At 39.8% G+C, this 25,397-nt stretch overlaps 1 protein-coding gene across 1 annotated transcript; it reads right to left on the bottom strand.

Moving 5' to 3' along the window:
• Window positions 1-861: 861 nt before the first annotated feature.
• LOC140322306 (calpain-5-like) lies at window positions 862-25,397 on the bottom strand. The gene is made up of 13 exons (XM_072398885.1): window positions 24,531-25,397; window positions 23,508-23,642; window positions 21,978-22,189; window positions 19,968-20,157; window positions 19,537-19,729; window positions 18,996-19,074; window positions 17,349-17,657; window positions 16,854-16,972; window positions 15,361-15,494; window positions 14,660-15,015; window positions 9,567-9,911; window positions 8,047-8,158; window positions 862-3,048 (listed from the first exon to the last, which is right to left on the bottom strand). The coding sequence occupies exons 1-10, from the start codon at window positions 24,684-24,686 to the stop codon at window positions 14,845-14,847; spliced, it is 1,698 nt and encodes a 565-aa protein (XP_072254986.1). The 5' UTR covers window positions 24,687-25,397; the 3' UTR covers window positions 862-3,048; window positions 8,047-8,158; window positions 9,567-9,911; window positions 14,660-14,844.

Raw genomic sequence — 25,397 nt, 5'->3', positions numbered from 1 at the left:
ACAGCCTACACCATGCTTGTTTATGAGCTGATGGTGGAGGTGTCATGTCACAGTGGTATATAGGTCAGTGGAAACAGAAGACCAGGTGTTAGATTGACCTGGGGATATGCATTGTGAGCTTCCGTCTAATGCGGTGAGAAGTGCTGGGTAAAGGCAGCGTGGGCTTCCGTCTGAAGTACTTTTGTGGTCAGTTGTGCTCTAGATTGTGGCACGAATGTAAAATATTTTTTTCTACTGTGTTGCTGAACTAACAATAAACAATGAATATTGGCAGCATCCTGCTGTTCTAACAATGGCCAATGGGTGGCTGTAGAGAAATGCCATTTTCCAATTTCCAAAAATGTAGGGCTAACATATTCTGTGGTGTTGTAAGACATCCGCATCAGATATTGTTTCTGACGGAGTTTAAAAACAAATTATAATCTGATTATACAATCTTTTGGCAACAGACCTTGGAACCTGAATGAACAATCTCTTTTAGAGACAACTATGGAAAATAACAGACTAGGTATTCAATTGGGTAGTTTAGGTACACACTAATTCTGAAATTCTGAAAGGGATGAACAATCAGATTATAATGTGGACTAGTCTGCCTACCACAGTGTACAATTAACATTGGATATGATCCTCAAGGGCGGAACCAACTCTGAAAATCACCAATCAATGTGAAGACTGCCTACCATGCATCTGAACAATGAGCTCTCAGCAGATAGTAGCCAACGCAAAAGTTTGCTTTTCAGTCTGAGGAGGCCAATAAATCCTTAATTTAATTTATAGGAGAGGCTTGGAGGGCTGAACCAGTCCCTCAGATTGGATCATTCAGTAGAGACACACGGGGAAACAAAAAGCAATACAAATGTGGCAGTTCTGCCTCTTAATTACTTTAATAAAAATAACAAAAATAGACTTTGGCTACAAATAAGCTTTAGTTTTGATTTCCAAAAAACCCCAAGAACATAAAAAATTCTATCCATTGATACATTTTCTCCTCTTTTTCTATAATACATCATGTCAATACCTCTACACTTATGGTTGTTATATTGGACAACAATGTCCCTATAAGATAATATGCGTTTTTACCATATTGTGTGGATGTTTTTAGCTGTGCCCATTGTGTAGCTATCCAATGTCCTAGAAACTGATGTTGGGTGCTGCCATCCTGAATAGGGTGCTAATAGACCAAGTAGACATAGTCAAAATGCATACAAAATACATTTTGTATACACGCTTTTAGATTATTTTTTTTTTTTTTTACAATTGGTCGCAATGTCTCTTACCTATTACCAGAATCCAACTGGCAAAAAGTAATTTTCACAGGCAGAAGGATGAAGGATGAAGATGAGAAATGCATGGTAAGACATGCATTCAGTTATTCTTGAACATGGGTGAAAGGGGGAGCTCCGCTGGTTAATATCTAAAGAATCACTGTAGCTGAGAGGCCACATTACACAGTTGTTCCAGAACAGTCATGTCTGTAGGACATGCAAAGGATGTGGTTGTAAATAGGGAATGTGCATTTGAGGAAGCTTTTACATTTACAATGTCCCTAAAGACATGACCACATTACTCTTTGATTGTTTGCCTACAACTACACCCAATCCCTCATTGGTTTACAGCTTTGAGCAACTATGGTCTCCTCTTGGTTTACTACAGGAAAATGAAGGTTTTAGCTGGAAATCCATCAGATAAAAGATTATTGCCTTGATCTGACTCGGAACCTTAAGGAACCTTATGGGCAAGTCTTTACAAAATTGATCCCTCAACTTGAAAATTTAGAGTGTGTCTCTTAATTACATTCTAGTCATACCAAGCCTCTAGATAAGCCTATCTCGCCATTACTAATATGGGGAAAACCTTGAAATATCTTTCAGGTTTCAGGGAATCTCCTCTATGATTACTATAGCCACATATCAAAGTAAATTATTATGATGGTCAGGGAGAAAGATGCTTCCTATACTGCTGGCCAATGAGAAGTATTTCAGCCTTACAGATAGCCAAAGGGCTAAGGCCTCTAGGATTACTTAGCAACCTTTGGATGAACCCTAGGGTACCACAGAACTCTAGCTGAGAAACACTGGTCTAGCTATTTATTGTTAGTGGAACCATCTCATGCATCCAAATGATGGGTCATGTAGGGTTGGTGGAACAATACCAAAATTACAAGGCTGGCATGTTAGAAACAAGGTTCTGGCATGTTTTATTAAGTCATTGGGCACTCAAGTTTTCAGAAGATATAGAACCCAAAGGGAATATTGCTCCAGCATTGCATTTGTTTGTCCTTAAGCTCCATTGTCCCAGAGAGATCCTATGATCGTGTGCAGTAGTTTACAAGATGGCTACAAAATGTCATTTATTTAAGAAACTGTGGTTTGTTGGTAGGTAAAGTGAGCATTTCCTGGCTTAGGGGCCCAGGCAGGTTGACTATGATACATGGGGTTGATGGTGGTAAAATGAGAGTCTGGTGTCCTAGGAGCTTGTACTCTTGGAGGCTGTAAAGGAACAGTGTCTTCAGAAAAGTAGGATGTGTCTCCACACTGCCAAGGAGCTGATGAAGTTAGATAATGTGGTGACTGAGTTGAACTCATATAAGAAAATGCCTCAGGTTGACGTTGGTCCCCATCTTGCTCATTCTGGGTGTTATGCAACAGGCGCTGTGGCCTGTGGTGTCGGCGAACATTACTGTAAATTTGATTTTCTGTTGAGGAACATTCTGGTATAACATGGATCCTTGAGTTAGGAACTGGAGGGGGGTTTGTGTAGGAAGGAGCATTAGCTGTCAGAGTATGTTCAGAAAGCCACTGGTTCCTTGGGAGTGGGATTTGATGATATTGTGGAGATCTTATTGGAGAACCTTCAAAGGGTAGTTGATTTTCTGATGCTGTCCAATGGAGATGTGTCCTCCTAATTGCCTCATTATGTGAGAGATTTGTATCAATAGGAGGCTCGTACGCATGGTTGACTGAAGGTGAAGTTCTTGTATATGGAACCCTTGACCTCTGACCTCTATTCCACATTTCTGACCTGGCCCCCCTTAGATTAAAGATTCTCCTGATAATAAAAAAAAAGTTGTATTAGTTTCTACTGAAAGTAAATAATACTGATGTCAAAAAACTAGGTTTTTCAAGCCCTCCAAAGTTGCTACACCAATAAATAAGGTTGAGTATACACCAATAATGATCACACTGCACCGTATAATAATACTGGGTATACACTGAAAATTATTACATTGCGCCACATAATAACAAAGAGTATACCTTCATAATGATTACACTGCGCCATATAAAAATACTGACTATACACCGATAATGATCACACCGCTCTGTATAATAATAAAAAGTATACACCGTCAATGATCACACCGTGCCATATAATAATACAAAGTAAACACTGATAATGATCGCACTGCACCGTATAATAACACTGAGTATACTACTTTCATAATGATCACACTGCGTCATATAATATTACTGAGTATACACCTATAATGATCAAACTGTGATAAATACCCTGAGTATACAGCGATAATAATCACAAATATAAGCACCAAATATTATTACAAAGTATACACTAATAATGATCACACCACACCGTATGAAAATAATACAGAGTATGTACTGGGAAAAATCACACTGCATCGTATAACAATACCGAGTATACACCGATAATGATCAAACCGTGGCGAATAATCCAGAGTACACAGCGATAATAATCACAATGCACCGAGAAATAATACAGAGTACACACCGATAATAATCACACCTCATCGTATATTAATACCCAGTATACACAGATAATGATCACACCGCACTGTAAATTATTAGTGCATATACACTGAAAATTAACACATTATGCCATTTAATAACACAAAGTTTACCTTCATATTGATCACACTGCACCATATATTAATGCCGAGTATACACCGATAATGATCACACCGCACCGTATAATAATACAAAGTCTTCACTGATAATGATCACACTGCACCGTATAATAACACAGAGTATACCTTCATAATAATCAAACTGCGCCATATAAAAATACTGAGTATACACCGATAATGATCACACCGCTCTGTATAATAATACAAAGCATACATTGATAATGATCACACTGCACCATATATTAACATCGAGTAAACCTTCATAATGATCACACAGTGTCATATAACAATCCTGAGTATACACCGATAATGATCAAACCGTGACAAATAATCCTGAGCATACAACGATAATAATCACAATCCACCGTATAATAATACAGAGTATACACCAATATTGATCACACAACACCGTATAATATTACCAAGTATACACCGATAATGATCTCACTGAACCGTATAATAATTCTGAATATACACTAATAATGATCACACCACGCTGTATTTTATTACCGAGTATACACCGATAGATCTCACTTCACTGTATATTATTACAGAGTATGCAATGATAAAGATCACACTGCACTGTATAATAATACTGGGTATACACAGATGATGATTACACCGCACCATATAATAATACTGGGTATACACCGATGATAATCACACCGCACCGTATAATAATATTGAGTATACACAGATAATGATCACACTGCACTGTGTAATACTGTGTATACACCGAAAATGATCACATGGCGCTGTATTTTGTTACCGAGTATACACCAATAATGATCACACTGCACCATAAAATAATACCAAGTATACACTGATAATGATCACACTGCACTGTATAATAATACAGAGTATACCTTCATAATGATTAAACTGCGCCATAAAAAAATACTGAGTATACATCACAACGCACCGTATAATAATACTGAGTATACCCCAATAATGATCACACCTCTCCTTATAATATTACCAAGTATACACAAATAATGATCACACCGTGCCATATCATAATACAGAGTATACACGGATATTAATCACACCATATCGTATAATAATACCCAGTATACACTGATAATGATCACACTGCACTGTATATTAATACACTGAATATGATCACACCGCACCATATAATAATACAGAGTATACACCGATAATGATCATACCTCACCTTATAATAGTACCAAGTTTACACCGATAATGATCACACCACACCATATAATAATATCGAGTATACACTGATAATATTCACACCGCACCGTATAATAATATCGCGCATACACTGATAATGATCATACTACACCGTATAATAATATTGTGTATACACCGATAAGTACCACCAGGTAGTATATTATTATCGAGTACACACATATAATGATCACACCACACCATATAGTAATACTGAGTATATACCGATAATGGTCACACCACATCGTATATAATATTACAGAGTACACACTGATAATGATCATACCGCACCGTATAATAATATTGAGTATACACCGATGAGTATCACCACGAAGTTTAATAATATAAAGTATACATCAATAATGATCACACTGCACTATATAATATTATAGAGTAAACACCGATAAGGATCACACCCTACCGTATAATAATATAGAGTATACACCGATAATGATCACACCTCTCCTTATATAATGATCACACTGCACCATATAATAATACCAAGTATACATCGATAATAATCACACCACACCGTATACTAATACTGAGTATACACCGATAATGATCACACCGCACCGTATAATAATATCAAGTATACATCGATAAGTATCACCACGTAGTATAATGATATCGGGTATACACAGATAATGATCACACCACACAGTATAATAATACTGAGTATACACCGATAATGATCACACCACACCGTAAATTATTACACTGATAATGATCACACCACACCATATAAAAATACTGAGTATACACCGATAATATTCATACTGCACCATATAATAATATCAAGTATACATCGATAAGTATCACCACGTAATAATGATATCAGGTATACACAGATAATGATCACACCACACAGTATAATAATACTGAGTATACTCTGATAATGATCACACCGCACCGTAAATTATTACACTGATAATGATCACACTGCACCATATAATAATACTGAGTATACACCGATAATGATCACAATGCACTTAATACTAATACTGATACTGATAATAAAATAGATAATGATTACCAGACAATATAATTGATCACATGACAGGATACAATAATACTGACTTCACACTGACAATGATCACACCGCACTATATAATGTCAGCATTGCAGTTTGTGGAGACACAGGATGTGGAAAATAGTTCACAGCAGAAATATAAGTTGTGGTTAAAGTGTGTCTGTGCAGTGCAAATGTGAAGCCCTTGTATTATTTTTTTTTTATCTTCCCCTAATTTTCTATTACATTGATTTTTAGCCAGAAATGTGATCAGATAAACACTCACAACATTCACAATATGGATTCATAGTTTATAAAAAAAAAATTGTGTAACCTTATACTATTATATTATATTAGTACCTGTGAGTTGTTAAAACAGTAACGAAAGAGAACGTTCTCAAAAGGGATTGAAAAGGCTGGGGGAGAGCAAAAACATGAAAGAGAGAAGTGGTGGCCGGAAACAAGACAAGAAATAGAGAAAGAATAATGCAAATGGTGGTCAGACACAAGACAAAGAAGAGAGAACAAAACAATCTGATTCTCATAAACAGAGAAAGATGGAGAGAAATGGTACTGTAAAGTGAGAAGAGAAAAGGAGAGAAAAGAAAAGAGAAGAGAAAGAGAAAAGAGAGAAAATATGAGGAGAGAAACAAAGAGATAAAAGAAGAGAGAAGGGAGAAAAGAAGAGAGAAGAGAAGAAGTGGTGGCCGGAAACAAGGTAAGGGATAGAGAGAAAATGAGGCCGATGGTGGTCAAACACAAGACAAAGGACTTAGAGATCAAACAATCTGATAGAGAGAAAGTGATGGTGATGGATTTCACGGACAGAGAGAGAATGAGAGAGATGGTGCTCAGAAGAGAAAGGACAAGTGAGGAGAGATGAGAAGAGCAATACATTGTGAGAGAGAACAGTGGCATCATCCATGCACTCCTTTATGACCAACCCCAAGTCCTCTTTTCTGACAGTGAAGTGTCCTGTCACCTACCCAGACCAACCTAAATGGGACTCCAGTCCAAGAGAAGTATTCCAATTAGAATTTGGCAGGGAATAGTGAACATGAGGGAGATGATGATTGGAAAAGTGAAGACAATGATGGGAAATGAGCATTAGAACATGTGAGTGAAAAGAGACGGGTGCATCATGGACGTTCCCTGTTATAACCAATCCCCATTTCTCCTTTATGACAGTGAAGTATGTTGGCCTGTTATCTACCCAGACCAGAACTATTTCATTTGCAATTTGGCAAGTGTCTCCTCCAAGTTCATTGGCGTTCCCCCAGTGCCTGTTGGGCTGAACTGGGCAACACTTCTTGCAAAACAGAAAAGGGCGTTGGGGCCACCTTAAAGAGAACTGTTCTAGCTCATATCACCATCAAGCTTAATGACCAAACCAAGCAACATGCAATTCTGAACAATGTTATCAGAGGAAATACAAGATGGACTATGTTGTGTTGGGATTCTACATGACCACAATGATAGATCCTAAGTGCACAAAGCCTGGGAACTGAATCAGGGTGGCACAAGTAGTAGTACTGTGCTGGAGGTATGACTAGGATGCCCTGGAAGATGAGGTCCACTTTCCCCTATGGTGCCCCAAGTACTCAGAGGTGAGACACTAATTTCTAGAGATTCTATGATCTCATCCCACACTTCACTTCTATAGAAGTGAAGAAGAAACCCCACATTCTAATGGAAGAAGACAAGCTGATAAGGAAGATAGCCTTTCAATGTATCACAGACTGAGAGTAAATGGGAAATTGTAGACTTAGAAATCCAGTACATGAACTCAGCTTCTATTACCCTTCATATTGTCCCACAATCTGAAAACATACCAAAGAGAGAAGAACAAGAGGATAAGAAAGGTGATAGAAAGGAAGAGATCCTATTTTAGTAACATACTTTCCTGTATTTGGTTGATAACGAAGAACAAATGAAAGAGTTTTCAATCACAAAGCCTCACCTAGAGTTCTTCTTCGTCCAGCAGATGTGACAGATCAGGACAAATGAGCCAAAAATAAAGAATCCGCTAACCAGCAGAGTCCCCAGGAGAGCCGACTCAATGTTACCGTCACCTGAGATTAACAGAAAAGAACAAACTGACTCCATGTACAGAACAAGGGCACCCACACACTGCTTCAATTTTAATTACTGCTTCCAACATGAGTTGTAGTAATTGCAAGTATACTGACAACAAAAAGTAGAGGAATTACCAGAATTCTCTAATGTTATTGGAAATGCTTATTATCTTTACTTGAGTGTTCATAGTATTCACTATTATCCACGCAAGCATTAGTAGTATTTGCTACAGTCATATCCGCATTAGAAGAGCTTGTTGAAAACACATAAGCATTGTGTTACTGCTAATTAAGCATTTGTAGTGCTAATTATTATTCAAACAAACATTGGAAATATTTGTTATAATTTTTTTAAGTGCTTTTGTTTTCTCAAGAACTGCAAAGACTCAAAGGCATTGAAAGTATTAACTACAGTCAAATCAGCATTAGAGTGGATCACTACAGTCACATGAGCATTGGAATTGCTTGTTACAGTCACATGAGCATTAAAAAAGCTCACAATATTCATAAAAGAATTGGAAGAGATCACTACAATTCCATGAGCATTGGAAGTGTCACATGAGCATTGAAAGTTCTCACTACAGTCACATGAGCACTGGAAGTGCTTACTACAGTCAACTGTCTCCAAAGTGATCTCTAAAGTATTAAAAGTGCTCATTACAATCAAATGAGCATTAAAAGTTCTTACTATAGTCGCTTGAGCTTGAGGTGTGCTTGTTACAGTTACATGAGCATTGGAAGTCGTCACAACAGTCACATGAGCATTGAAAGCCTTCACTACAGTCACATAAGCATTAAAAGGGCTCATTACAGTCACACAAACATTGAAAGTGCTCACTACAATCACATGAGTATTGAAAGAGCTTACTACAGTCATAAAATCATTGGAAGTGCTCACTACAGTCACATAAGACCTCTTACATGTTCCCACCTGCATCTAAACTTTGATTTCTTGCCTGCACTCAACCCCTGGTTACCCAAATTGAGTTAAAAAATAACTACTTAATATATAGAGAAGACATGACCATTTGGGTAAGTATTATCCTGTTTTTTCTTAGTCATTTTCTAAAACAATTATCAATAGTAAGATATTCTTCATTGGTGGGGCATTTAATTGATATGCTATATCAGACCAGATTTGGGCTATAATCTTTTGATTATTAATGACTGAAATCGGATTGGTTGCTTTGCATTTTTGCGTCTTCTCTAAGCTCCAGCTGGCCAGAAAATAAAGTTGTATCTTCAGGACTGATCAGGAATCTTTGGCACTGGAGCAATTTTTAGGCACATTACAAAAAAATAAATAGGTGCAATGTACCCCATATGGTCCAGCTTTGTCATGTTTAGGCTATGAACAACAAGAACTCTCTTCCATTAGACCCCATCAATGTCCTGGTCTTCTTACCTGAGACCGAGTCACCTTCAACTGTCAGACAACTTTCTTTGACCATACCAGAAGGGAAAGTTACCACTTCACAGCACACTACTTTGCCAGCCTCTGCTATCTCCAGAGTGTAGGTGGTGTCATCAATTTTGCTTAGTTTTACGGTCAGCTGGTAAGAGAGTTGAGTGGCATTGCCCAATACTGTGTTCAGAACAGCAATCATGTTGTATTTCCCATCAGGGTGACGTTCTTTCCAGTGAACTTGGGTCACCTTTTCCTCCGGGATCGCATCAGTGCAAGAGATGAGGTAGGAATCATATAATGTTTGGGTTGAGGTCAGGGTAAGATGAGTTGACGGAAGTTGAACTGGGGAGAAAAAAAACATCCAAGGTTAAGGGGATTTCACAATTTTTGGACAATAATATCCAATTCTTGGATAATAAGATCTGCCTCTCAAAAATGGACCACCAGAAAATGGCCTACTGCTTTGTTGTATGTCTGGGGGACTTCAGTGAAATCCACCATCTATTATGTATGCTTATTTTGTGTTCACCTTGGAATTTTGGTAGCTTTTGTTTTTTTTTCTTCCCATGAAATGAACATCCATCAAAAATGTATACCATTAAAACCATTGGATAAAATAAATCTGGCATCCAGCTTTTCCCAACAGTCTTACACATTTATACGGAACCCACACAGACACGGGGAGAACCTGCAAACTCCATGCAGATAGAGTCCTGGCTGGGATTCGAACCTAGGACCTAGCGCTGCAAAGGCCGGAGTTCCAACCCCTGAGCCACCGCACGGACAGCACGGTTGCTCAGGGGTTAGCACTCTAGGTCCTAGGTGCAGCTCTAGGTCCTAGGTTCGAATCCCAGCCAGGACCCTATCTGCATGGAGTTTGCAGCTTTTCCCCATGTCTGTGTGGGTTTCCTCCGGGTACTCCGGTTTCCTCCCACATCCCAAAAACATGCAGTTAGCTTAATTGGCTTCCCCCTAAAATTGACCTTAGACTACATAAATGACATATGACTATGGTAGGGACATTAGATTGTGAGCTCCTTAGAGGGACAGTTAGTGACATGACTATGGACTTTGTACAGCGCTGTGTAATATGATGGCGCTATATAAATACTCTGTAATAATAATACGGAATCCTCTCCTGGACCTCCATCTCTTTTCCTGGCTGGATAACCTCCAGCATCATCTAGCCCATTTCTTCTCACCCTCTCTCAATCGCGGAAGCACAGCATAACACATGTGGTGGTCTTCATGTAAAGGTGACCTGGTGACCTGGGTGAAATGCCCATTCCTCCTGAATGACACCTACCCATGAAGACATTTTTATATTTCCTAACTTCACCCAGCTCTCTACTCCAATTAGAGTTGAAAGCTCTTGAAAATTAGATGAGGTAGTCTACGGTGATGCTTTTAGGAGGCTACGTACAGTACAGTATGCACAGGGGCCTGGTGATGGCATTATTGGGTCATCAGTAAGGCATGTAATGAAAACATTTTAGCATATAATGAGAAAGCAAAGAGGAAACAGATAAGATGAAATATACGCACATAAAATGAACCTCCTGTGAAACTCATAAGGGGGAGTATTTGATTCCACCCTTATCTTCAAGCACCTAAGCAAGGATGGATTAATCATCCTTGTGGGAAGGTCCCTGTGGACGTGAAAAAGGCAAATCCTTCAGGAAGTACAATGACGTCACACCCATCAAAAGAGGATGGTAAGCCAAGTGTATTTCTCAAGTTGCCTTTCAAAAGTATGCTTTTTTTTATGCAGATATATTGTCCCTATAGTAGGGTTTCCTCTCTATGCTTGAGCTAGTGGAAACCTAAACTTTATAATTTTTCCTCACTTGGCAGATATTCTTAAATTTACCTTCCCTTACCAAAACAAATGGAGTGCAAGGTCACCTTAATTATCCAGCATCTACCAATAATCCAATACAATTTATTTCTAAAGATGTCACTAGGACACCTCTAGAGGATTACCGGTAGGTTGTGATGGAACTGCTAAAGAGCACAAGGAACAACCTAAAGCAGCCATTTTTTACCAGGGTTTGCGGAACTATAGTGTTCCTCAGGGGTTTCTTAAAATGCCATTGATTGATCATCTATTTGATGATGCCTACAACACTGTTGGTAGAATCAGAACTAAAAGATCTTTTTTTTTTTGAGGCTGGTGTTCCAGCCAACATTGTAGGGGTGAGCATTTTTTCCACCAGTGTAAGAAGCCTTTTCTCCAATTACCCTCTTCCCCAATTACCCTTAAATAATTGGTTTTAACAAGGGGGTTCTCAGAGTTTTTTTGTTGTCTATAAGAGTGATATTTCAGGGGGTGCCTGTGACCTCCAATAAATTGAATATGGGTTTTCCCATGGGTAAAATAGCGCAAAAACTTTAGAAAGCCAACATCTTTTTTTTGGAAGTTAGGTTGTGGTGGAGCTGCTGAAAAACAGAATAGCACAAAAGCAGACATTCCCAACCAGGGTTCTTCTAGAGGTTCAATGAGTTCCTTAAAATGTAATTGACTGCTCTCCTATTTGATGATGCCTACAACATTGTTGGTAGAATCAGAACTAAAAGATCTTTTTTTTTTCTATAAGGCTGGTATTCCAGCCAACATTGTAGGGGTGAGCATTTTTTCCACCAGTGTAACAAGCCTTTTCTCCAGTTACCCTCAAAACAATTAAATGTTTTTATTAGGGTTTCCCTGTAAATTATACTACGGGTTCTTCAGGAATAAAAAATGTTGAGGAAGGCTGATCTACAGCAAGAAACGAAAACTAAGTATCATGTGGTACAAAAGTTGTAATTAAGCTGCTGATGAGCACAAGAAACAATCTACAGCACCTATTTTCAGCCATTGGAACTCCAAGGATCTCATAGAAGTTTCCAGGAGTTCCTCAAAGGGTCATTAATTGATATCCTATTTGCTGATACCCTGCATGGTTCTCGGTAGATCCAGACACTAGGTAGAGCCATGTATTTGTTGTCCTTGAGGGTGATATTCTAGCCCGCTGGAAATTAGGTTGCGGTGAAGCAGCTGAAGAACCCTGGCTCAACAACCACGCCAAACAGCTACAAAAGTCTGTTCGTGCAGCCGAGCGCAAGTGGAGGAAATCTTACCTCAGCGCTGACTTCATGGACTACAAAGCCAAGCTTCAAAGCTTTAACACATAGCTCACTGTCACCAAACAAAATGATTTCTCCGCAGTCATTTCCGCTCAAGCCTCCAACCCACGCAACCTCTTCTCTACAATTGACTCCTTCCTAAACCCCACACCTGCTCCACCCACAACATGCTTCTCTGCCCAAGACATTGCGACCTACTTTAGAGATAAATTAGACAAAATCAGACATGATGTCTCTGCCCACCGAGCAACTCCAACCATACCCACCCCTTCTACCTGTAAATCATCACTGGCCTCCCTCAGCCCTGTTACTGTGAACGAAGTCTTAACTCTTCTCTCATCATCTCTGTCTACTACATGTCCATTTGACCCAATACTTACATTTCTGACATGGTTAAAAAAATACTCCCCCTGCCGCTCTCTCCACACCTCCAATGACCTACTAATGACTTCCTCACTCATAACCTCATCACACGCACGGATACATGACTTCTCAAGAGCTGTCCCAACTCTCTGGAATGGTCTTCCTCGTCCTATTCGGCTTGCTCCTACTATCTGCTCATATAAAAGAGCACTCAAAACTCATTCTTTCAAACTTGTCTACCCGTCTTCTTCTGTCATTGGAAACCATCACTACTTCCCACCACTACTTATCTCCCATCCTATTGCGTGTGAAATTCCCCCACCTACTGGATTGTAAGCTCTTCGGGGCAGTGTCTGTATTAGTCTGTCATTTGCAATCCCTATTTAATGTACAGCGCTGCGTAATATGTTGGCGCTAAATAAATCCTGTTTATTAATAATAATATTATTAACACCACATGGAACCTTCCACAGCAGCCATTCCTAACGTGGGTTTCGCCAGAAAGAATGACCCCAATGCATGGATTGCATTGATTGGTAATTTTCCACTGTCCAACAATATTTGAGGCTTTTTCCCTAATGATCCCCAAATAATTTGTTTTAACAGGGGTTCTTTGAGATGCCCTTTAATTGTTTTAATAGGGGTTCGCTGAAAATTAGATCAAGGGTTCCTCAGGGGTAAATAAGGTTGAAAATAGACTCATTTACATTATGGAAGAGCTAAGTATTATATAAAGCCCAATATATTTTTTCCCTTAAGATAGACTGGACATATGCTTGAAGAGATTGTTAAAGACTGGGAATAGGTAACATGAGACAGCTACTGATAAATTTGCTACCCCTTTGGAAGCCAAAACTCCTACTACTTGCTGCAGAGACCAGAAGACTGGTATATTGGTATTAGTATTTCTAAAGGCCGAGTAGGTATAAAAAAGGGAAGAACCTCTAACTGTATTTTCCTTCTGTTTGAATCCCCACAGGGAAGTAGAAGTGTGCACAAGTATGGATGCCATAGCTGTAAAGGGGGCAATACGGTCTCCATGATTCTGGATGCCTATTAGCTACAAGCATCCACATGCCCTGTATCTTGACAGCTACTTGTCAGGCAATAACTGCCTATCAGATACCTTGGTGCACTGCATTGCCATTCATTCTTAATGGCACCAAAAACTGCAGTTTAGCATGTGGTTCATGATGTGTTAGAAATGCCAACACACTCAATTAATTAATTAATGCACTCAAAAATCTATCGTACAGTGTGAATGAACCCCTAGAGTCAGAGTTGGGAAGTGAATTGGGAACAGGGTTTTGGTGCTGGTTGTGCATCTTGGCTTACATAGACGACATGATCATGCACAAGTGGTAGAACAATAAATACATTTTTTCTGTTCTTATTAAGGGTCCAAAAATACTTCTAAAAGGGGACACAGACAGCAAAAAATAAACTAGAAGGAGTTGTAACACACAAAAAGCTTAAGATTTAGATACACTTTAGACACTTTTTAGATACATTTTAGGAAACATCAATCTAGCCCAGACTTTTGGCAAAGGTCCACCATTTTTTTTCCCAGCTGCCCACACCACCCATCACATGGTCCATACCTGGACAAGCTCCTCCGAGCAGAAGAGTGACAATTACCAGCATCCTCCCCATGGTGAAGCTTCTGTGAACTGCTCAGGAAGTGCAAAACAGTGGTAATGTGGGACAGGAAAGAGGGGGAGACTTACAGAAAGAGTAGGTGGTGAGAAACCAGATATGAGAATGACAGACAGTGTGCAGGAAGAAGTCACAGTGCAGTCAGGTCTGAGCTGCTTGATGTTTCAACCATGATGTATCCAGCCAACGTCACATCTTTCCTCTGGAGTCTCAGCACTGAAATCTGCTTCGATTCTCCGACGGGGCAGGGAATTGAAACACTGCCCAATAAGACGTCCCTTGCCCATCGAGACTGCCATACCTGGAACACAAGCCAAAAGTCAAGTTCCAATCATATTTTATAATGCTGGACCAGCCAGGTTCTCCAATGATAGTCTATCTTCCCCAGTCTTGGAGAGCTACAGGAGGGGAGGATAAAAGACCAGTCACCCTGCACAAGGAGAGAGAGTAGCAGTGACTGGTCTTTGTAAATAAATAATTGAAGTATAAAAATGGTGCCACAGCGATGCACTCGGGCCTTCTAGTATTACATATCTAGGTAAATGAACCCCATTTTTTTTTACAAGCAAACATCTCAGTAGTTTTAGAAGGAACAAATATGGAAGAGTTCAGATTCATCAGCAGAGCCTGAGAATGACAACCCTACCTGTACAACAATCGGCTTTTTCTCATGTTTGCGGTAAAATATTGCTTTCAAGTCAAACTCTGGGTTACGCCCCTTCACTGTCCTCGATGTTGCCTTCCGGCCCTCACATTGAACCATCACATAGACAGAGGGATCTAGGGGGGAAAAAAATCAACATTAATAATTATAGGCTTTTGGGGTATTTCTTTTTTTTTTTTGGTTGCATTTGAAAGGACTAGATCAATGTTCAGCTTTCTCAACTTTTTACCTATGGGGAACCCTTCAAATTATGTTCAGGTCTTGAGGGAGGTTGAGGAAGCTAAACCAATTATTGGAGATCAGTGGGAAAAAGCCTCTTGGCTAATGCTACCCTCATAGACAACCTAAAAGATCATCGGAGCCATGCAGCTGGCCCTTCCACAATGGTTTTGGCCCCTCTGGGGATCATCAAGTATGTGGTCAATCAGCCACAGTTCATGTAGCTTGTGACCCCTGGTAACCTCTGGAGGATCCCTGGTTGAAAATAGCTGGGTTCAGACACAGTGCTTAGCTTTGTAGACCATTTTCACAAAATCAAAAAGTGAGAGTGAATTCACAATTTTAGACTTGTCCCCAGAGCAAGTTTTTCAAATGGAGAAAACTGTGGTATTCTACTCACTTTGGGAGATTTCTTCTAAGTTTGTTTTGTGTCTCCGGGAAAGTGGATGAATGGAAATTTACCAAACGATAGACAGAAAAAAAAAGGATCTGGCGTTTATAACCCTTCCCCTATCCAAAAAGATTGGGCTATTCATATAATTTAACTTTAGGCATTTTTCCAATTTTGGATTTTGTTGCGAAGACTTAAAAGTAGAAAAAGTTATTTCTGTCTGTAACCATATTTTTCCCCAATTCCTGTTCCTACTAGGGCATGGTAATTTTGATAAAATATCCATTGTGTGTGTTTCTGTATAATATGGTAATAACATTTAACAGTGCACGCCAATTTTGGTGGATGCCAACTAATCTACCAGTATGCCGTGGGTAGGAGACAAACATGGAAGCCCAAATATTATGACAGCTCTCATATAAAATGCTGGACCAGTGTTTCTCAACCAAAGTTCCCTGGAACCCTAGGGTTCTTGGATGGGGGTTGAAGACCTTGAAGACCTGAAAGGTATTTCAGAGGGTTCCTTATGTTTTAAAAGGTCAAGAAATACTGTGCTAGAGGATCATGTAGACTTATGACGTGGGTACAAGGGGGTTTAAAAGTTGGTTGGGCATAGTGGTGGGTTAATATAATGGGCCAAATAGGGGTCTACCCTCAAGAGACATGTCAAAATGTCTTGGCATTCCTTCAGCTTTCGATGCATCATGTGATTCCTAAATACAGTATACCTATTGGAAACTAATGTAAGGACATTGTGGGTCGTCTGATGTTTTCTGATAATATTTTTTTGGGTTTGTTCTCCATAACAAAGGAAATGCTTGACATTTACAAATTAGTAAAAAAGCTAATTTGCCCAAACACTTACCACTATTTCCTCCTGGTACCGACAGCCCAGATGCTGAGTGCACTGTGACAGAGGTGACCACCCTCGCAGAGCCAGTGATGGACAGGCAGGAGGGCTCAGGGGCATCTTTCTTCAGTTCCCTGTCAATTAAAAAAACCAAGAGACTCAATAGGACACCAAATGTCCTTTATTAATAAAAAAATGGATACTTTACAGCAATATTTGTGGTTTTCCCAGAAAACAAAAGAAAAACATGGTGTTCTTTTCTTGTCTTGAGGTCTCTGTCTACGACCCCTTTCTATGCCATATTAAAGGGGCTGTTAATTCCACCTAAATGGAAATGAGGTTCATGGGAGGTGACCCCAGGCTGAGTCTAAGAATGGCAAACTGAACAAGGACAGAAGTACCAAAATACAATTCAGCAGCCTTGGAGCCACCCTTCCAAAGCAAGCTCCCATATTTATGTTCGGACAGGTTCCCTTAAAAGTATTCTAAAACTGAAAACCTGAATGGTACCTGAGATGGCAGGCCCGGTCTGTATATACTCGGAGGAGGAAGGCACCAGTCTGCCCAGGGTGGAAGGTGGTAGGTAAGATGACGTAGCGGCCTTTCTGTAGATCAGTATGTAGTAGGACGCTGCGGGAGTTAATATACGTAGAAGAGGAAGCTTTGCTAGCAGCACAGTGCAGGCGATATTTGCGGTTCACTTCCACCTGGAAATCAGTAAGGAGAAAGGTGCAAAAAACATACAGGTCAACACGAGAGGGATCAAATTTGGGATGGCCAAGAGAAACAAAAGGTCCATACTGAAAAAAAGATGAGATATGGAGAAATTATGAACCTAAATGGACCAAATCAGTTGTACTGCAGTCACGTCAGTCACTAGTCAGCCAGTAGTAACGAAAGAATATTCTGTGGCATGGTAAGGGTGAAGGAATACCAATAAATTTTAGACATATGGTCAAAAATTAGGAAAATCATAATTTTATTGTGTTTGTCCATCCTAGGCATAACGCGTTCTATGCTGGAACACCTATAGGAAAGTTAGTTTTGCTGGACGAGCTCACCTCTGACATCTACTGGACATTCTTACGCTACAGTTCCACACCTGACCTCTTTATTAGTGTTTAGAAAATCATAAAGGTTCTCTTAGGGCTCACTAATCCTTTGCTTTAACATGGGCATGTTGCTGCAACGCGTGGCAATATGCAAATCATTTGTTGATGTGTTGGGTTGCCAATCATTGTTAATGGTTTCCCACTTGGTAATGCTTGGAAGTGAACAGCTGGAAAGTGCACAGCATGCTCTTCGTTTGTGTGCAATGTGTTTTGTTCAGTAGCTCATTCAGAAGATTGGGATGCCAAGCACAATGTATTACAACATATACTACGATGTGTGTGCCTTTAGTAAAAGCAACCACCATTTCCTGGATAGTAATGAGTCCAGACTTTGGCCCTGATTTATTAAAGCTCTCCAAGGCTGGAGAGAATACACTTTCATCAGGGAAGCAGGGTGATCCAAAAAATCTGCAATGGATCTAGTCCGGTAAGAAATCTGTTCCAGGTTTGCTAGATCACCCAGCTTCACTGTGGAAAGTATATCCTCTCCAGCCTTGGAGGACTTTAATAAATCAGGCCCTATATGTCTACTATCAGGTAGAGATATTGGATTGAATTTATCTTGGATGGCCAAGTCTATGGGCAATCTGCAGTGTGTATCTTTTTTAATTCTTTATATTAATTTATAGTCTGTACATAAGGTATAAAAATCTAAACTATTTGGAGGAGAAAAATAATCCCCTCTTCCATCATAACAGAGATAGGGAGAGAGTTATATAATACAGTATTATGTCATATAATAATATAATATAAAAAAATAATAAAATAGGTTTAGTAAATTACATGAAGACTGCTAACATGCAAGTTTTTATGAAGGAAAAAAATGTAATATATATAATGAAAAAAATTTGTAAATTTACCCATAAAAAACCTATTCTAAATATAAGCCAAAACCATTATTTCGCTAGACATTTGTCACAGACGCAGGTGTCTACATTAGGTGTCCCTACTTTTACTGGTTCAGAGATTTGTTCAGAGTTTGTACAATTAGATTGTGGCAATAGATAGTCAAATACAGTAGGAATATTTTATTGACAATATTTACCAAAATTCTCCATCATCATCCACAGTGACCCCCAGTTTCTTTCTTTCCCTCTGGCTCACCTTTTTCCATTCTTCTGATCTACAGAAACAGATTTGGTGGGAAAAAGTGGTTCATTTATTTATTGTTCTTAAATGACTTAGCCCCAAATTAAAGAAAAGAACAAAACCCTCTTTTTTACATTTAGAATGGAAGTGATCTCAAAGTGGAACTTAAGTCAAAATTTGCTTTTGGGTTCGAGGATTACCTGGGTCACCCTCAATGATTAGTAAGACCACTGAGGTCATCCATAGATCCATTGACCAATTTGCCTCTGCCTGAACAGCCAATCAGGGCTCTGTGCAAGACCAACCCTCAGCTATGGTAGAAGTGAAAGTGAGGCTTCCTCTGCAGTGTTTAGGGAGGAATTTATGGAGGAAATAAGTTTGAGAGGTTAGGTGGTCCATTTTAGGTTAAAGGGACCAAGAGACCTAACGGTATCATTTGACTTCTTCTGATTATAAAAAGCCAGGTTGTATTTTAAAATATTCAGCCTCTCCTTAACCATCACTCCAGGCCCCCTTCCACTCTCCACTCCCCCAAGGATTGCGCAGACGGACAAGGCGCAGTTTGTGAGTCCGAAAAAGAGAAAATAGTCCAGAGTGAAGGGTGATGCTTTTGACCGCGGTAACACTGTAGGCATGACCTGTGACCAGGCCGCTGGAGAGGACTTCCTCCATAGACTGATTTGCTGCTGGCTGTAAAAAAATATATGGGGTAGAATCTATTACATGCCATTTAGGTTTGAAAGAAGGGTTAAGGTTATGTAGTGGTTAGTGGTAGGGTCACAGGGAGGGTTTAGGCAAGTGTTAATGTATTTAACGAGGTTGTAGAGTGCGCAAATCACCCGCAACAGGAAAATGTCTAGAATTGCTAGATCAAATGAGAGCCACCTCTATCCTCCACCATGACCAAGTGGACATCTTATCTTCTTACCCTAATAGAGCTGCATATGAGCGATGCTCTTGAGTGGGCCTTCATCATAGCCTTGAACAGCTTCTTCTTTTCCTCATCTGATTGAAGTTTTTCCTCCAGGATGTCAATAGGCTCAGAAACTCCTCCAGTGAAGTCAATAAGAGCTTCAGCCGTGCTTCCCCCATCAAGAGCTTCATAACTTCCAATGAGTCTGGAAGAGCACAGACAAGTCAAAAACTAATCAAATATAAGACTAACCCAAAATTTACTTTATATTCCACAGCAATTATTCACCCTATTTTTGAAAAAACATTAACCTCATCAAAATGATTTCACTAACATTACTTTATTGTCGTTTTGGCTTTACAAAAATCAATAGACAATTGTTTTTCAAAAACATGGCCAATGAAAATAGCTTGAACCATCGTCCAAAGCCCCTATGGTGTCAAAAAACCAGCCATTTACACTTTACAAAATAGAAATTGAATACAATTCCAGCCGTGATGGGATAGAATCCCTCCTAATGGTGTGGAGACCTAGAAACTCAGCACAGGAATCTCGCTAGTGCAAAGTAGATAGAAGAATGTTGCTGCATGTTTTAGCTGCTCTGGTTACATTCTACAAAACAGAACATTAATCAAAAGCTATTGGTGATGTTGCAAACCCCTCATAGTGGTGTGCAAACCCAAGAATTCAGCACAGGGATCACAACAGTGTCCCTAAGAGACAGAAGAAGCTAGCTTCTCCAACAACCTCCAAACACTGATTGTTAGATGGCATGACCCTTTACAGTAATTCCACAATAATAACACTAGAGGGATGGGATATAGTAGACAGCAAGTAAACTAAGGTCATGTGTTGGAAGCAAACAAGTGTAAGGATCTGAGGGACTTTAAGGCCAAATTGTGACGGCTAGCTGACTGGGGTCGAAGCTTCTCCAAATTGGGAGGACTTGTGGGTGTGCAGTGAAAGGACCTACCAAAAATTATCCAAGGAAGGACAACCAAAGAACAGAAGACAGGATAATGGGTACCCAACACATACCGATGTACATTCTAGACTCTCTGGTCTGATCCTGCACAAGGGATACTGTAGCTAAAACTTAAAACTGGCCCATTGGTGCTAGAAGTCAACGAGCTTATGATGACCCCAGGTCCTGTACTGAAAGCACCCACAGTGGAACATCAGAACTTGACCCTGGAGCAATAGAAATAGGCGGCCTGGTCTGATGAATTACCAGTTTTTATGTGAATGTGCACATGCACATGAAAAGATTGCAGCTGGACACGCTATGGGAAAAAGGAATTCGGTTAAGGCTGGGTGACTTAAAATCTGCTGCTGATATCTTAGCGCCAGATACCGCAGAATACCTTCAGAGGTGATGCAGTGGCAAATAGATCAGAGATCTTTCGGTGAACCATAGAAGGACTTCCACAATCTTAAGCACATCCTTGTTTTGGCTGATCAGTGTAGATGTTATCTAGGTGCCTAGGGTTGAATGGGTTCTTCTGCATTTAGCAGATAAATAAATGTGAAGGGGCCATCACAAAGACATGACATACTATTAAGGAAACCAACAGTAGGCTGCTATTCATTGATTGAATGCTAGATTCCTGGTAGACTTGGACTATAGAATTTTATGATATACTGACCCGGAGCAAACAGCAGATTGGGAAAAGTTCATCTGTATACTGGTCACAGGGCAGTGCAGGGGCATATGCTAATGAAAGTGTTCACAATGGGTGAACCTGTTGTATACAAAGAGTTTAGTAAAGACCATATACACAGCAGACTTTGGGGATTGAAGGACTTCTATTTTTTGCTTATTTTGCCAACCAAGGGGTCAGTTCAAACTAAGGCATGTTCAAGCAACATTTGCAATGCCATTTTCTGAAGGAGGTCAGCAATGACAGCCTCCATACTTCTAAAGCAAAGGTTCCCTTTAACTGTAAAAAGCACTGGAAAGCAAAACAGTTCATAAAGATAAATAGTTACAGTAGAGAGCCAAGGTTGAGATATGAAGAACCTTACTTGGCATAAGCTTTCTCAAGCAGTGGGCACCAGAATGCATTAGTCTTGTGACCAGGTCTACAGAAAATTAACTCTCCTCCAGACGTTGGCAGTCGGTCATCGATCACGACTTCTACCCAACGGCCAAAACGCCAAAATCGGAACCTGAAGATCCCACAGTGAGAGCCACCACCAGGCCTGGGCCATTCCTGGTCCTGGGGGGAAGGTATGACCTGAAGAGGAAGGAAAATGTTGACGTAGATCCCAATTGAACAAAGCAAATTCCATAATCAATTGTTTTTATAAGTGTAAATATAAGTATTACTTTTGGAACTGAACTTTACAAATTTGAGAAGCCATTGTGTAGCGGTGAACCTTTCAACACAGTCCTGACCTCTGTGATCTTTTAGTTTCCTGTTAACATACTGAGGTCCTTCCATTTTCCCACCCCCTATTTCCTGTGACTACAAGACCTTTCCCTCATGTAGACACATGGGGTCTGATTTAGTAAAGCTCTTCAAGAATGGAGAAGATAGGCTATCATGGGAAAATCTAGGTGATCCAGCAAACCTGGAATGGATTATTTAAAACCATTTCCTATAATTTGGCAAATGCTTTTATTAATTGACCAAATCCATTACAGGTTTGTTGGATCACCCAGGTTCTCCCATGATAGTATATCTTCTCCAGTCTTGGAGGGCCTAAGGCTAGGTACACACGTGCAATAATTGTCATTAGAAAATGAACGACTAACAACCGATCAACGATTATGCACGAATATTTTGACCGATCGTATTGTGCACAATTCTGTACATGCTGTAACGTTACGATTGTTCAAATATAATCCACCAATGGTGTACACACGCTAGATACGATCGTTTGAACAATGCAGGAAGTGACATGTAAAGGAGAAAGTGTACTGCAGAATCATCCACGATCATTGAACGACCGTACACACAATAGATTGCGAAAAATCATCGCCCAATCAGATCCACCACGTGGGCACTTTTTTTGTTAACGATTATTGGACGATTGGTCGTTAGAAGTTAGTTTCCAACGATAATTATTGCACATGTAGGAAGCCTTAGTAAAGTAGGCCCATGGATTCTACTGTGACACAGGGAATGTGAGAAAATGTAGTCAGACATCTATTGTTCTCCCTTTGTTCGGTGTCACATGGTCACATCTGATTGACTTTCCTACCAGTTGAAACTTGAGATTGGAGGAAATGCATTATACAAGGACATCTGGTCCATAAAACAGATATTTTGTCCATCACGTATCAACCAGACATTTGAATTAGATTTGTCCAGTTTTGGTTTTTGTTGGGCTTGAAAATAAACTCCTTAGTGCCCCATGTGTTTTGAATGATTGGTCAAGTAAAGGTGATGAACTGAGGTTCATACAATATCCCTTACCAGGTAAGGGATATTGTATGAACCTCAGTTTATCATGTTTACTAAGAAGCTCTCCACTGCTACAATAATTTTTTTTCTTTGATTGGTCAAGTAAAAATGTTATTTTGGTCATGACTTAATGACATACACTTACCTTCTTCCATATTGAGGGGTCTTTAGCTAGGCAAGATGCAGCTGCCACAAACCAGCAATTACCCAGGCTGCCTTGCTGCAGGTCACGTGGACTGATGCCACTAGTGGGGAAGAGACGGGGCAATCTAACCAGCTCCTGCAATAAAAATGGAACATTATAGTTTTGGTTACCCCAATACCAGCTTTATAAAATTGAATGTAGCGATACTCAGTATTTTTCTTTTCCTGGACAGTTCTAGCCCGCCATTGTGTGAAAGGTTCCTTATACAAAAGCATGGCTTTCTACAGTGTAGGATTGGGGTACCTGGGATCCAGCAGAGGGAATACCAATAAGGGTCAACTTGTAACAGGCAATGCAGTATGTGTAGCAGTGAAAAGGAAGTGGCCTAGTGTACATTGGCATGGTTAAAACCTGACAGAGGCTTCACCCTATCCAGCTCAAACCTCCAGATTTAGAAAATGTATTTATTATTGTATTCATATTCCTGTTAAGATTCTAAGCAAATTTTATTTACTAAAGATACTCGACTATAAAGCCAATCCAAAGACATGAAGTACTTGCTTTTAACTGAAAAAACAGGAAAACTGTCAAGTATAATCCTAGTGCAAAAAATGAAACCATCGTGGCTGATATTCAAAGTAACAGAATACAAAAAAATGAATGTGAATAAAGAGATACAATGTGTGTTATTTTTAAAAAGCTTATTTCAAATTGGAAAACATTAAAATCACATGGACTTAGTCTCTTTATCTTCCCCCTCACCTTTTTGCAGGTTGAGGTATCTTGTTCTTCAGCGTTGGTGATGTTGAGTCACTTGCCCCTAAATGATTTTTGTGCATTATTGTTGACCCCCACCAGTGGTGTAACCCTGAGTATAAACTGTGATTCCTTATTCTAAGGCATTTTTAGGTCAACAAAATCACGGTTTATACTTGAGTATATAGAGTCTATTTTAAAAAGTATGTTCAATACAAATCGTGGTAACAATAGGAACTAAATTACGGACAACCTATATAACATTACCTGAGGTCTCTTCCACTCCACCACCCTGGGGGGACTCTGGCTGTAGTACAGGGATTGGTCAGTTGCTGGAAAGTTAGGATCCTGAAAAAGGAGGTTTTGTTGACGACACTGATTCTTAAGTCGGTCATAATGCTGATCCTGGTAGTGAATTACCATAGTGATGAATGCTCACCACTTCCCAGTCTTAACAAGTTTATGACAAAGCTGTGTTGTAATCAGTTGCAAGTTCTTATCATCATCAGAGGTTCTACTGCCTGTCCACATCCAAACATTTTACGGATTCCAAGGTTTGTATTGCTATGAAAGTTCCAGGAGTCAGAGCATATTCATTGCAGAGCCGGTATAGAAAGTTCAAGCTTCCCAACATCAGTCATAGAGGTGTTATCGGGTGTGGTACACAACAGAACCTGCAGAGCCTGTTTTCATGAAACGACTGCAACACCCAGAGGAGGATAAAATAAAGGCAGACATTAGCAAATGGGGTAACAATAAGAATTTTTATCAGGACACATGTCGACATAGGACACCATGAGAAGAGAGTGCTAGTGCCAAGGAAGAACAGGAGGAACATAGAGGTGTAAAGACAGAGAAGGAGCAGAACACTGGGAAGAGAAGGAGAGAGGGAGGAGAAGAGTGGGCAGAGAAGGGAAGAGGGAGCAGAAGAGTGGACAGAGAAGGATAAAGGAAGCAGAAAAGTGGACAGAAAGGGAGAGAGGGAGCAAAAGAGTAGACAGAGAAGGAAAGAGGGAGCAGTAGAGTGGACAGGAAAGGAGAAAGGGAGCAGAGGAATGGACAGAGAAGAGAGGGAGCAGAAGAGTGGGCAGAGAAAGAGAAAGGGAGAAGAAAAGTGGGCAGAGAAAGAGAAAG

The sequence above is a fragment of the Pyxicephalus adspersus genome, chromosome 2, assembly GCF_032062135.1.
Source record: "Pyxicephalus adspersus chromosome 2, UCB_Pads_2.0, whole genome shotgun sequence".
NCBI classification, from domain to species: domain Eukaryota; kingdom Metazoa; phylum Chordata; class Amphibia; order Anura; family Pyxicephalidae; genus Pyxicephalus; species Pyxicephalus adspersus.
The sequence above is the reverse complement of the archived record's forward strand: the minus strand, read 5'-3'. Positions and strand labels throughout refer to the sequence as shown.